Here is a 12,978-nt window from a genome sequence, read left to right on the forward strand (position 1 = left end):
CTAATTCCAATAAAAACAAAACTAAGGTGAGGACCCATAGAAACACACCAGCAGGCGGGACATGGTCTGCAGGCTGCCCACCGGCTGGCTTCTTATCTGCTCCACAGCGAAGGCCCGCAGGTGCTGGTCACCTGACTGGGGCCACCTTCTCCCTCGAGTCTACTCCACACGGCTGGTACTCAGCCCGATCAGGGGAAAAACTCTGCATTCTAAAAGTCAGCACCGACTCAGACTAGAAAACACTGGAGAGGCCTATTTAACAAATCCACTGAAATCAACGTCTACCTCTGGGGGAAGGCAGAAAGTGCCCTCTCCTCACACGGACTCCCATTTGGCCCCGGGTGGAGGGGACAGGGTTTCTCGAGAGGGATACGGAGGGGGCACCTCGAAATCTCCTAGTGAAATGACCCCTTTAAAGAGAGTTTGTGGACACTGACCACAGCCCTGAGGCGAAGCCCCAGCAGGACGGCGACCACGTCTCCATCTCAAGCCCGCCCCAGATTACCTGTCGTTGATCTTGATGTTTTGGTCCGTCTGAGGGTCATACATGAACCTCATCAGCTGCAGATGTAACACTGGTGGCAACGTTAGGAATTTCACACCTTTCTCTGCTTCCTGAACACAGAAAAAGAAATGCACGTTTAGTTCGCCTCTCCTTGAGGCAATGAAAGCAATAGTGTTTCCGAGAGTGGGACACGCTGGGCCTTTGGTGGGGAGAGGTGGGGGTCTGGTTTCCACCCAGGATCCTCTCAAGTGTTCTGTCGGATCCGTGTCCGGCTGCTACTAAAATAATGCTGCCACACCTTGTGTGCGACAGCCCCTCTCAGTGTGGACTATGTTCTATCCTGAGGACCGGCAACAAGGGAAGAGTTAAGTAAAGTAAGGCTTAGTCACCTCCTGCCTTATTATTCTGTCATTAAACAATATGAGAAATATGCAAAAATCACGAAATGGAAAAGCAGAAGCCTCTGGTTCCAATTATGTCAGATTAGGTGTACTGACGGCGCCCGACCTTCTGAACAAGCACAGGTCAACAGTTCCGGGTGGGGAGGACCAGCAGGGACCAGGTGCCTCTCCCTGACGTGCTGACGCTCACGGAAGGAGGCTCGTGCTGTGGAGCAGACGCTCGGGGCGTACTGTTCGATCCCGCGTCTAGAGAACATTCTGTGTCACTATCGGCAAGGCCCTTCACTGCCATTCTCTGTGCTGCAGGACACCCCCGACTTCCAGACATGCCCTTCTCCGGAGGGACCCGGGGCTCCACGGCTCTCCCTCCTCACGCTCCATCTCTGCCGCACCTCAGCCCACTTTGTTTTCCTCACTAAGCCTCTGCCAAAGTCAACCCCTGCCAGGCGGCCAGGGGGGCTCCACACGCTGGATGTCCAGTTCAGACCTCCCTGCTGAGCTGCAGCCCTCATTCTCAACACCTGCTAGCGAGGTCCACCTGGAGGAACCGGTGGCTGTGACAGTGCACACCTATTTGGCCATGCTCTCGGATGTACATTAGCGTATTTAAGAGGACAGGGTTATCTCTGGAAAGAAAAACAAAAACCCAGGAACCTACTGCCACACAAAGCAATGGCGTGGTTTTAATACAACCTGAATAAAATAATTCTGTTCCTCCACCACTGTCACTGAGACTAGGAGTCTAACACACGTATTGTTCACCCAGACTCTAAAACATTCAGTGTGGATAAGGGTAATCCTTGTGAGCTGACTGAAAGTATTTCCTAATATCCAACTGCATGTTTGCAAAGTGACTTTCTGATCTACAACTTGGCGTCCTGAGCGGCCCGACCAAGGAGGAAAATAACAGATCTGTGGCCCACTGCAAAATGGGTACGTTGGCACCATGAATTATAAAGGCAGCCTTGGTAAATGGTCTGGAAGACGGTCTGGAAAACCGTAAATCAGTTAAGCCAGTGAGTCAAGGTTATGAGGCTGCCACACAGACCCTGGACGGCTGGATGCGTGAGGACGCTGCAGATCCACCGACCACATCCCTCTACAGATCACGGACTGGCCGCTTCTTCCCAATGCTCACTGCTCTGCCAGAAGCCCAGAGTCCCCGTGGGGTCATGGGGTAAACAAGCAGGGACACCAAGTATTCATACAGCAAGTAACAGAACATTCTAGAGGTGGTGATCCTCAGAAAACTGAAACTCCATCACAAAAAAAGCAAAACAGAGTCCAAGTGACTGAAAAATTCTAGCGATGCCTGGGAGAACTGAGGAAAACGTCTTCAGACACAGGGACAGGCCTCCAACAAGCTGCACCTGAACTTCCTGCCGACCCTTCCCTCCCATCCCGTTCAACTCCATCGAGGCACGCTCAGGGCTCTCTAAAATATAAGGTCAGACTAAGAGAGAAAATCCTAGCAGCCCATGAAAAGGTGCAAGTGAGTTTTTAGTTCTCAATTACGCAAGAGGTTTGAAAACAAAGTGAAAAGTCACACGGGACACGAGTACAGAGTTTCCACGTTACCTGCAAGCCGTGCTCGCCAGCATCATACTTATTGTCACCATCGAGTTGTTCTACTGCCACGTAATCCACAAATGATTCAAATACTTCAAGAGAGAAAGAGAGCAAAGTGAGCCAAATTATCAGGAAAGCTTCGACTACAATAAGCCAACCCAGCGTGTTGGGGAACGCCCGGGAAGAGCAGGCGCAAGGGCCGCTCCGAGCAGTAACGTGCAGCCTCCATGGGAGGCGAGTTCCACGCGTATCCCCGACCCAGCAGAGGGCGACACTCTAAGGACACTAACGTCGTTTCCTAAAGGTGTTACAAACGATAACATGGGGTCAATGTTTTAATAACAAAATCAACTAACTGTGAAGTACCAATTTTGACCAAAACACTTATTATAAAGCTAAAATTATTAAGACAATGAAGAGAGAGAGTAGGAATGTGGAGGCCAGGGATGGGGGAAATAAGGAGAGGCTGGTCAAAAAGCACAAACTTCCAGCTCTAAGATGCAAAAGGACTGAGGGTCTATGTCTAATGCGGTGACTGGAGTTGACGACACTCCATCATAGAAGTGAAATTTGCTAAGAGTAGAGTTTAAATGTTCTCACCAAAGAAAAAAAAAAGTGAGGTGATGGACATGTTCACTAACTCGATGGGAGCAATCCTTTCACAACGTAATATGTACCAAATAATCATGGCGTACACTTTAAATATCTTATAATATGTGTCTATTAAACCACAATAAGGCTGAAAATAAGAAAGAATGTAGAATTCACCCAAGGATAACAAGAAGAAAGAGTCTAGAAACATCTACACAAACACGAACGGCTGACAGCAGAGCAATGAGGCACACGTGGGTCTCCCCTCGCACCCCCCCACCGATGTCCACACGGGAGGGCAGGGGTGGGGATCAATGTCGACCCCCCATCACATGGGAAAAACACTATCCCAGGTGGATTGCAGATAAACAGAAAAGATAAAACAATAACAGATAAGAGTATCTTAGGACTTCAGGGCGCATGTTCTTAGGACACAAAAGGAAAGACTGATAACACTGGGTTTCACTAAAATTATGAAATCCCATTAAACAAATGGCAACACTGAAAGAGTGCAAGGCAGGCCCACACTGGTGGAAGGTCTCGCTAATCCACCCAGAAGCAGTGTCCAGACACAAGGAGGACTGGACCACCACAGGAACCACACTCACTCTCCTGCAGTGAATGACAGGACACCGGACCACAGGGAAAACCGCATACACTGGACAACAGGCAGTGCAGGACGGTGACCCGAGAGGGCCCCTCAACTGCCCGGTCACCGTGTGGTGTGGCCAGGCTGCAGCACAGGGACGAGAACCCCGACCAGGGCCAGAGTCTCCAGAGGGACTGAGAAGACAACCGTGAGAATCTGAGGGCCCACGGCGGCTGGAATCTGTGGGAGGGAGGGCCCGCGAGGACAAAGCGGCACAGGAGGAGAGCTCAGCGACGGGCAGAGGGCTCTCCTGGAGCCGTCAGGGAGTACTGTCAGTGAGTAGAGAGGAAATTACCTAGGGCTGGGGAAGAACCACCAAAAAGATCGGGGGGATGGTCCCCAGAGCTCACACCGGCCTGGGACAGTCTACGTTCCCTCCAGCCACAGTGGACAACCTTGGACACGTGACTTCAGGCTGGAACTCAGAGAGCTGCCACCTCAGGTCTCAGGACAAATCAGCCCTAAACTAAGAGCTGCGGTGCTCCCACCTGACAAAGCCTGAAAACAGGCCTTCAGAGAACCGAGCTGCTCTCGAGTGACTTCACCGCGCCCCAGAACGACAGTTACCCACATCCGACACCCAGCAAGATACAGATCACAACGCTGTGATCCGGGAAGAGGGCCAGACACGCGAAGGAGCGGAAAACACAGCCCATGATGAGGACAGAGACAGATCAGAAACCAGCGAGAGAATGGGGAGACGAGGACGTGACGTCATTACTAACTATACCCCATACGCTCACTAGGATGCCCAAACTGCCAGTAAGCGCTTGAAAAGATGGCCGCCTCAGTGATCTTCCGGGAAACACAGGTTGAAACCGAGGCGGCACCACACTGCCACCACAATGTTCACAGTCTGCCAAGCGACAATTCTGGTGTGGACGTGGACAACTCGAGCTCTGGGGCGGGGGGGCCAAAACCGATAAGCAGATTTGGGAACCTTGCTGAACACGTGCGTACCCTAGGAGCCAGCACTCCGCTCACCGTAACCGCAAACATACGTGCACTGGAGACAGTGAGCCTTATGCCTAACAGCCTCCCACGGAAAACACAAAGATCTATCAAGAGGAAAAACAGTTCCAAAAAGTTCTGATACACTCATATGAAGTGATGAAAATGATGACACCACTGCTCCTCCCAACACGGATGAATCGCACAGATAGAACGCTGAGCAGATGACATGAGAGACAACACCCTACGTGATTCCGTGTCCGTAAATATTTAAAAGACACAAAAATACTCCAGGATAGGTTTCCTCTGAGGAGGGGGAGGTGGCGACCGGCAAGGACCAACACCCGGGCCGGCAAACGTTCTGTTTCTCGTTCACTCCATGAGCTCGACACTCACGATTTGGGCAGTTTTCTCTATCTATGCCATATTTCAATGAAAATCGCTTGTGTAAATGAAGCATGAAACAAAAGAGAAAGCATCGAGAGGCCGTGCCATCGTGGACTGAGAACTTACTGTTTTTCTTTCCTTTTATACTTAGCTGGATATCATAATAGTCTTCTCTTCTATCAGACCGATAGTCTACTTCCTTACACTGGATATAGGACTACAAGTAAGGAAAAGAAGACGCCTTGAGTATTAATTGTCAAAATACTCGCATCGCAAAAATCTTCTAAAACCATTCTTTTAAACTGATAATCACGTACCACCATTTTGCCTCTGAATAATTTAGGTATGGTGCCTTCTACACACGTGCCTTTCATCTTATTTTCCACATTATCAAGCAACTGGAAAAGAAAGTTTTGGCTTTAAGAAAATTTTATACTTAATTAATATACAGTAATTTGAAACTCGACTATGGAAATTTCAATGGTCAAAGAAATTCTAGACTATAAATATTATGACCTTGGGCATGCAATTATCAAAAACATACAAGATCTTCTTCCTTGGTTGGATATTTACAAAAATATCTACATGCAACAGTTGAGATTAACCCTTTATACAGCCTTGGGATGAATTAGTAATCTGTAGTGCCTTTAGAAGCATTTTTTATATTCGTTTTACCTCCGTGGAAAAGCATGTAAATTGAGCACTAAACTTAACTCGTATTGGTCCACACCAAGAGATTAATGAGGTTGAGCCTGTCAACAGGATTGACTGGTTTGTCCATGGATATTTAATGAACTGGATTCAATCCAGCTAGTGCTGCAAAAAAGAAAACACACCTTGCCCAGCCAATCACCTTGAATAGCCATTTCCTGTGTGTGTGTGTGTGTGTGTGTGTGTGTGTGTGTGTGTGTGTGTAGGTATGTGTGTGGGTGTCTTTCTTTCATCACGACTGAAAGAATGGGAATTTGTTAGTGACAAGATGGTTTGGGGGAGGACCCCCCACACAGAGGTCTGCCTCAGTAAGAACCTCTGTGTGAAGGAGGGGCCTGAGGCTGCAGAGTAAGAACAGAGCCACTGTTCTAAAGTGTAGGAGGACAACCAGGACAGCCACGCAGGCCAACCTGCTGTTTCTGATTAACAACTCAGACGGACATCCCAACTGAACAAGCTAAAGGACACTTCCTACTATATTGAAATTTAATCCCCCTCACACTTCACCTTCAAAGAATCATCCTTTTTTTCCATTCTTTCTAGCTTTTAAACTAGATAGATGCTGCCTCTTCCTCCTAGCCTCGTTTTGGTCCTGAACAAGATGGGCGTGTCTGAGTGACAGTGACGTGAAGTAGGTTTGAGGTTTCACTTGGTAGCAACTTCTGACAGTGCCTCAGAATTACATGTAAGCAGGATACAATTATGGCTTAAAACTTACCACTCGACACAGCTCTTGAACATCATGTTGCATGAAGCTATCTAAAGTTTCCCACCTTAGAAAGACAAAACGAAACACTTATGATTAAAACTGCCAAATTTCAAGTGAGAGTAAATTATCAATCAATGTAGATTTAAAAACCTAAACTGCACAATTAGCCATTACTCTTAAATTCATTTTTTGAGAACATTATTTTTGGGGGTTATAATTCAAAGATAAACTGAATTTTATCAGGACACCGAGATGGTCAAAAGTTTATCTTGTTCTGACAATCTTACTACAACGGGAGGTCATGTTGGCAAGTAACTGTATATACGTTTGAAAACTCCGTGCGTCCTTTTCTTGAAAAGTAAAACTTCCAGTGAATTATTTCTCATGCAAAATTCTAAAACAAAATTTCTCTTTCCAAAGAGGTCAGACAAAGCGCGATGACGAAAACACTGCCCTAATTCAGTGCTTACGCTATGCTCTCAGCTCTTCCCCCCTCCGCTCATTCGCCCTAAAGCAGGCAGCCGACCAGGCGGGCGGGCCCCATACGCACCCGAAGGACTTGGTGAGCTTTTTTGTCCCTACGGGCTTATCGCTGTGCTGCAGCTCATAGAAGACCCTCTGTAACGCTAAAGGGACGCTTTTAGACGAGTCATCGCCCTCGGTCGGCATCATGTACACAGCCTAAAAGAATCGACGCAGAAATGAAAATGGAACTTCACGTGAAAGCATCACGTCTAATATCACAATGGGTACGCCAGCTGCTAGGGCTTTTAACTATCCCCCAAACAGGTCAGGAAGTTTTTTTAAAAATCATGAAAGTCTTTAGAGACAATCTAGAAAATACAAGAAAGTAAAAAAGAATATTAAAAATTACCTATAGCTCCCATCCAAAGAGAACCATTTATTTTGTACTTCTCGGAGCAACAGTTTTTAACTTAACATTACTTGGGAACAACAGATTTGACGAAACTTAAATGCCACTGAAATTATCCACACTCTGCTATTCCCACAATATAACCCTACCCTGCTAAGTGCTGCTGTCTAGAAACAGTGCCAGTATAATACGAAAGGCCAGCAGACCAGCCAGTGGTCCCCAGGACCAGGAGCACACGCTATCTGTGCCACTTCATACTGTGCAGATGACAAGCCTGAAGTACAAACACCACCCTCCATTAGATTCAAGGGACGTCTATTCTTTTCATTAATACTTATAAAAATAAGTTTTATCCACAATTGGTGAAAACTGGACTTTGAAGCCAGTAGTTTTTCAACTAATCAATTTTGATATAAAACTTTTCAAATGTTGCTGCTAATAACGTTCGTATCTAAAAACAGTTTATGTCTTGCATTATTTCTAGCACAATTAAAGTCAGGTCTATGAGCTGTAGTCAACTTTCGATCACCCAGCTTAGCTTTACAAGTGCCCTAACACGGAGGGGGAGAGCTCTGTGCAAGCATAGAAGTGGGGTCCCTCTCAGGAGACAGCACCAGGGTTCGAGCAGGAGACACTGCCACGTTTGGTGAGGACTGTGCTGCTTCCTAACATTTGAGAGAAAAGGGTGGGCAGAAGGTTGAGGGAGAGAAATACCATCCATTTACCTTTCGTAGCTGATTTGTGAAAAATAAAGTCTGCAGCAGGCTGTTCATGTAACAAGTCGCTCCCTGATTCTTTAAACCGACATAGCCCGTGTGCTTCTTCGAGTCCCACCTACAAGATCAGTGTGAGGCTGAGGGCAAACGGCACAGGACGGCCCCTCGCTTCTGCAGGGTGTGGACAGCGATTCGGCGAGACGCCGGGTGGCAGCCTACACCTGAGTGCTGCACACCACTGCCTCCTTCCCACCACCCTGACCCGGGACGGGAGTCCGAGTGCCCCTCCAGGCTAGTAACTCATCGCCAGGCACCAACGACGCCAAGGCCAGGAGTTCTCATCACACGGCCCCTCTTCAATGGTCAATGTTGATGGTCACAAGTGCGTGGACAGGGGTAAATTCAAGGCCAGCACTCAAGAGGCAGCTGAAACGCAGTCTGCCAGCAGCAGCACTACCATCATTTACCAAGATAGCACTCAGACACTAATTAAGTTCTGGGTGTTTCTATCAAACCGACCCCCAACGTAAAAGCAGTTCTGTTACACACATATTAGGTCACAGGTGTAGTCAGCAAGACATGGAAACAGCAGAAACCCCTCTCTTCCGTAGAGTCACAGATACAGGAAAAGACAGGCACGTACACTGGCAAATTTAGTTCAGACTTCTAAACTCCTCGAGCTTTGTCTCTTTGGTCTGCTATCTTGGTGGTCGGTTAGAAGAAAAGGCAGATTTTCTCAGTTAACAGTCCCCTCTGCCTTCCTTACCTCCCCCCAAGTACTAACAGGAAGCTAACGAGAACGCCACTTGAAAGCAGAACCACCCGCCCGCCTCCCTCTGTATATAATGCAAAGACAGGAACAAACGTGGCCTCCACCAAGCGTGACCAACACAGGGAACATGTGCCGTGCAGTCAGGGCAGCAGTACCCTGCGACTCCAGGCCTTACAGACGCGCTCAGCTCACCAATGGCCCTGGTCAAAATGCAGGTGTGGGCAAATAATCTCACAAACTGGCAAGAAAATGCAAGAATCCTGAGTTACAGACAGTTACTTTACAGTCACAGATTCAGGTGATAATGGCTGACCAGGTTTTGACAAGCGAGACTAAAGCAAGAAATCTGCTCTGACTGGTAAAGCTGAAAGACCCGAGCCACTTTTTTAGCCAAGAGACATGTATCATTAAATAGAGGGGAAGGTTTTTAAAATGGGGGGGGGAACCCACAAAAAATTTAACTAGAAAACCTTGTTTTTGCCCTGCACTCCTGGTATCCGAACACAACTCAAGCCTACGTTTTGAAAGGGCCACTTAAGAAAAGTCTGAGTCCTCCTGCATCAACCCGATTAATATAAAAGCTAATAAATCTTTGCTGTTTAAAAAATTCCCAGTTCCACCCCAGGCCACGCTGGCCAGGACCCGGCCTAGGAGACAGCTCCTCCTCGGCCGCCCTCCCACTCTCGGCCCCACTCCACCCAGCTCACCCAGGCACTCTCGCCAGAGGACAGGGCCACATGAGGAGGAAAACGACATGAGCAAAAGGCTGGCGCCTGCCACTCCACACCTCCCCCAACCCCAGCGTCTTGTGGTTTCACCCTTAGGCCTTCAAAAGGTCGCTGGTCTTCTTACTAGCTGGTCCCAGCTTACCGTCAGCCCTCAGTCCGCTCTCCACACTGTCCTGATCACTGCCCGGTCCCAAACTTCACTGCTGGTGTCTTTAATGTTGCTCTACCGACCGCCAAATTCTGTTGTTATCCCTCCTTGTCAACAAGTGACCCAATCCCATACATTTTTTAAGGCCAAACCCTTCTCTTGTCCCAGACTTCCCTGGACTGAGTGACGGAAGTGTCCCCCGCAGGTCCTCCTCCAGGCCCCGTTACCTCACTCGCCACCTCAACCCATCAGCAGTGCTCAACCCGCCCCTGCTTCCCCAGCAGCGCACACTGAGGCCACTCTCAGATTTTCACATGCCCGCCCTCTTCAAATAAGAACAGAGCATCTCCTGCTGTGGTTATTTACAGACTGGTCTTAACTCCTCCACTCAACCAGTCTGTACGTTCTTTGAGGACAGAAACCCATGGCTGTCTCGTCGACCAGAATTACACTCCTAGTGCACAGGATGGTCCGACATAGGGAAACCGCTCCATCACTCTGCTAAACAAAGGAACGAACGTGAAGCTGGCACACACATCTACGCATCCTGCACATGTGTGCCAAGGGGCAGGCGAGCAGAGGGGGCTCGTCTGCTGAACATATGCATCTGTTAATATGCTAACGCCTCTCTGACCACAGCACAAAAGACATTTCTTAATAGCACCCAATGAAGGGGAAACTTACGCAACTCCATGGGGAGCATCGGCCTGGACGAAGACTTCAAAAGTAACTTTGTCATCATCTATAAATCCTTTCTCAGGATCAGTCACTTCCTATAAAAGAGGAGAATATCCAACTTGTGTGAGAAGATTCAAATACTCATTTCATTCCAAAGACACAGTTACCCTGGACTTCACAGATTAAAATACTACTTTCTCAAACACCCAAATGGCGCTTCTAGTTCTGCAGTGTTGTGATTTGTCCTAAAAAGTGTCCTCTGAACAAAAACCGCAGAAGCTTGGCTCCTCAGGGGGCGGCCCGAGGCATCGGGGCTCCGCGCCAGAGCACGGATTGGAAGCATCGGTGCCTGCTCATCGGAGCAGGGCGTGGGGACGCTCCAGTGGCCGCCACCTCTGCAAGGAGCAGCCGAGATGACAGCCTCGGGAAGTAATGCCACTGTGTGAACACTCCACGCTACGCCTGGCTCAGGAAAGAGCCCCAGCCAGCATTTCTTTTGAAGGAAATCTGGCCTACGGGGAAAGCTACTGACTACCTTACAGCGCCTGACACAAGTCCTGCGGCTGCTAAAAACCTCAGCTAGCAAGGTGGAGGAAACATTTTCAGATGCCTGTCCAACTCTTTAAGCAAACGTTTTGATTCCAAAACGAAGAGAAGGATTTGAAGAATAAAAGAACTACAGCAACACGGACTAACGCTCAGGCTCTCCAGTCTGGATGCGCTGGTACTTACACTCCAGGCCATAAAATTGGAGAATCCCCAGTCGTTCTCTTTATGGAAGAACAGGTGACTAATGCGACGACTGAAGGACTTCTCGTCGTCCCTGTAGTTTATGATCTTCAGCACTGCCTGTGCGTGACAAGACCACGACCTGTCCAGAGAGAAGAATCTAAGCCTGAGTGCTGATATCTAACTGAGGTTTATGCCTTTTAAAAATACGCACAAAAACTCCATACTGATTTTCCTTTTTCTCTAGTTTTTTTGGCGGGATGGGAGTTCGGGAGATATGTTTATCTTTAATGGAGAAAGAAGCTAACAGGGTTTGGGGTGCCCCGGAAGCAGCCTGTGGTGTAGTGATCCAACTCACAGTTTTATTTATTTTTTAACTTCTAAGAAGTTTTAAGCCAAGTTTTTTTGATTGATATCTATAAAATACAAGTTTCTGAACTTGGAATACTGGTCCTAGATTTTGTAAGAGACTACAGCTTTTTGGTTCTAGTATCTATTATGGATACGATTTGAAAAGAATAAAAAAGAAAAAACTGATAATTTTATTTTTTTTTTTAGATGAACAGACTTAAGAAAGCCCTAGGATTTCCTAATAAAGGTGTCCCCTTGGGTGTCCCTCGTGCCCTTGAAGCTCGCAGGTTCTGTGGCTCTCCAGTCCCCCCAGAGCACCTGTCACACAGGCTGCCCGGCAGGCTTGTGCTGGGGGCTCCCGAAGAACCCCAAGCTGGGCCCCAAATCACAAGCCGCAGAAGAAACGACTGTGGGTGCAGTCAAGTTCGGGGCCCCCGGACCAATGCTTAAAATGTTTAAAAACCAAAAAGATACACCACTTTCAAAGTCCACTCAAAGTTTACGACTATGGTGGAGCTTTATAGAGGAATGTCGCAGCGCACTCTGCCCTGGCTGCAGACTCGACGACAAGCGCAGGGCAGACGCTCGCTGCTTTTCCAAACTCCTGTTCGGGTACAGTTGTCTGCTGGACTAAAATCCAGCCGAACATCAGATGAGGTCATAAGGTGAACACAGAAAGAAAAAATCGTCACCCCTATACAGGCCCTGGCCGCACCACGAGATTGGCTTGGCACTTCTTAAACACTCAAGTCAAAAGAAAAACACAATGAACTGTGTTCCCTGAAGCTCTGACGAACAGCTGGAGCCGGTGCCTTGGGGACCAGTCTTCATGGAGGGTGCCCACCTGGAGGTGGCAGGGGGACTGGATGGACACGGCCCAAGCAAGCAGCTTTCCTGGACTCTCGGATGTGGAATGAGACAGGGGCACAGTGATCCAGGATCCCTTCAAACACTGTCTGTCTTCAGACAATGGGCTTCTGATAAAGGCTGGACAGTGACAGTTTTTAGGGGAAAAGGCAAACTTTTGAGATGGAATCAAGAGGGAGAAAATGTGAAGCCTCTAATCTTTAGTTTCATCTGAACAGAGGGACCACCAAGACTTTTCTCAATTCTAAGACATTTTATATATGCCTCTTTTCAGAAATTACATGAATAAAAAAAAAGTTTTTCCAAAATAAGCCAGAAAGGCCCATGTTGTAAAACCCTGAAAGAATGTTTTAATTTGCACTTTCTGAGTAATCCACAGGGAACTGGTTAACACACCATGAAGAGGATGTCGGGCCTGAGGAATTTCCTCAACCAGAATTTTCCCCTCAGGCAGTTACTGGTAGACTAAGAATTCAGCCTGGTAATCCAGGAGTCAGCTGGTGCAGGTGGGCCGATTCCGCGTTCCATGGGCTAGCAGACTCTAACACGCAAACTTCAATTTTCATTTGCAAGAAAAACACACACCATTTCTAGTTTGGATATAATACCTACCAGTGGAGTTTTAAAGAGGGAAATGTATTT

The 12,978-nt window shown here is 47.9% G+C and overlaps 1 protein-coding gene across 3 annotated transcripts in view; it reads right to left on the reverse strand.

Moving 5' to 3' along the window:
* USP7 (ubiquitin specific peptidase 7) overlaps nucleotides 1–12,978 on the reverse strand; it is a 61,139-nt gene that overhangs the window by 13,224 nt on the left and 34,937 nt on the right. For all 3 annotated transcript variants that reach the window (XM_046665978.1, XM_046665979.1, XM_046665980.1), the window contains exons 4-12: nucleotides 11,122–11,260; nucleotides 10,396–10,484; nucleotides 8,073–8,181; nucleotides 7,024–7,154; nucleotides 6,483–6,537; nucleotides 5,371–5,451; nucleotides 5,180–5,270; nucleotides 2,485–2,567; nucleotides 506–615 (exon numbers count right to left, since the gene is read on the reverse strand). In XM_046665978.1, the coding sequence (XP_046521934.1) occupies nucleotides 506–615; nucleotides 2,485–2,567; nucleotides 5,180–5,270; nucleotides 5,371–5,451; nucleotides 6,483–6,537; nucleotides 7,024–7,154; nucleotides 8,073–8,181; nucleotides 10,396–10,484; nucleotides 11,122–11,260 (888 nt within the window). The remainder of the gene's footprint in view (nucleotides 1–505; nucleotides 616–2,484; nucleotides 2,568–5,179; nucleotides 5,271–5,370; nucleotides 5,452–6,482; nucleotides 6,538–7,023; nucleotides 7,155–8,072; nucleotides 8,182–10,395; nucleotides 10,485–11,121; nucleotides 11,261–12,978) is intronic.

This window comes from Equus quagga, chromosome 7, assembly GCF_021613505.1.
Source record: "Equus quagga isolate Etosha38 chromosome 7, UCLA_HA_Equagga_1.0, whole genome shotgun sequence".
Lineage (NCBI taxonomy): Eukaryota > Metazoa > Chordata > Mammalia > Perissodactyla > Equidae > Equus > Equus quagga.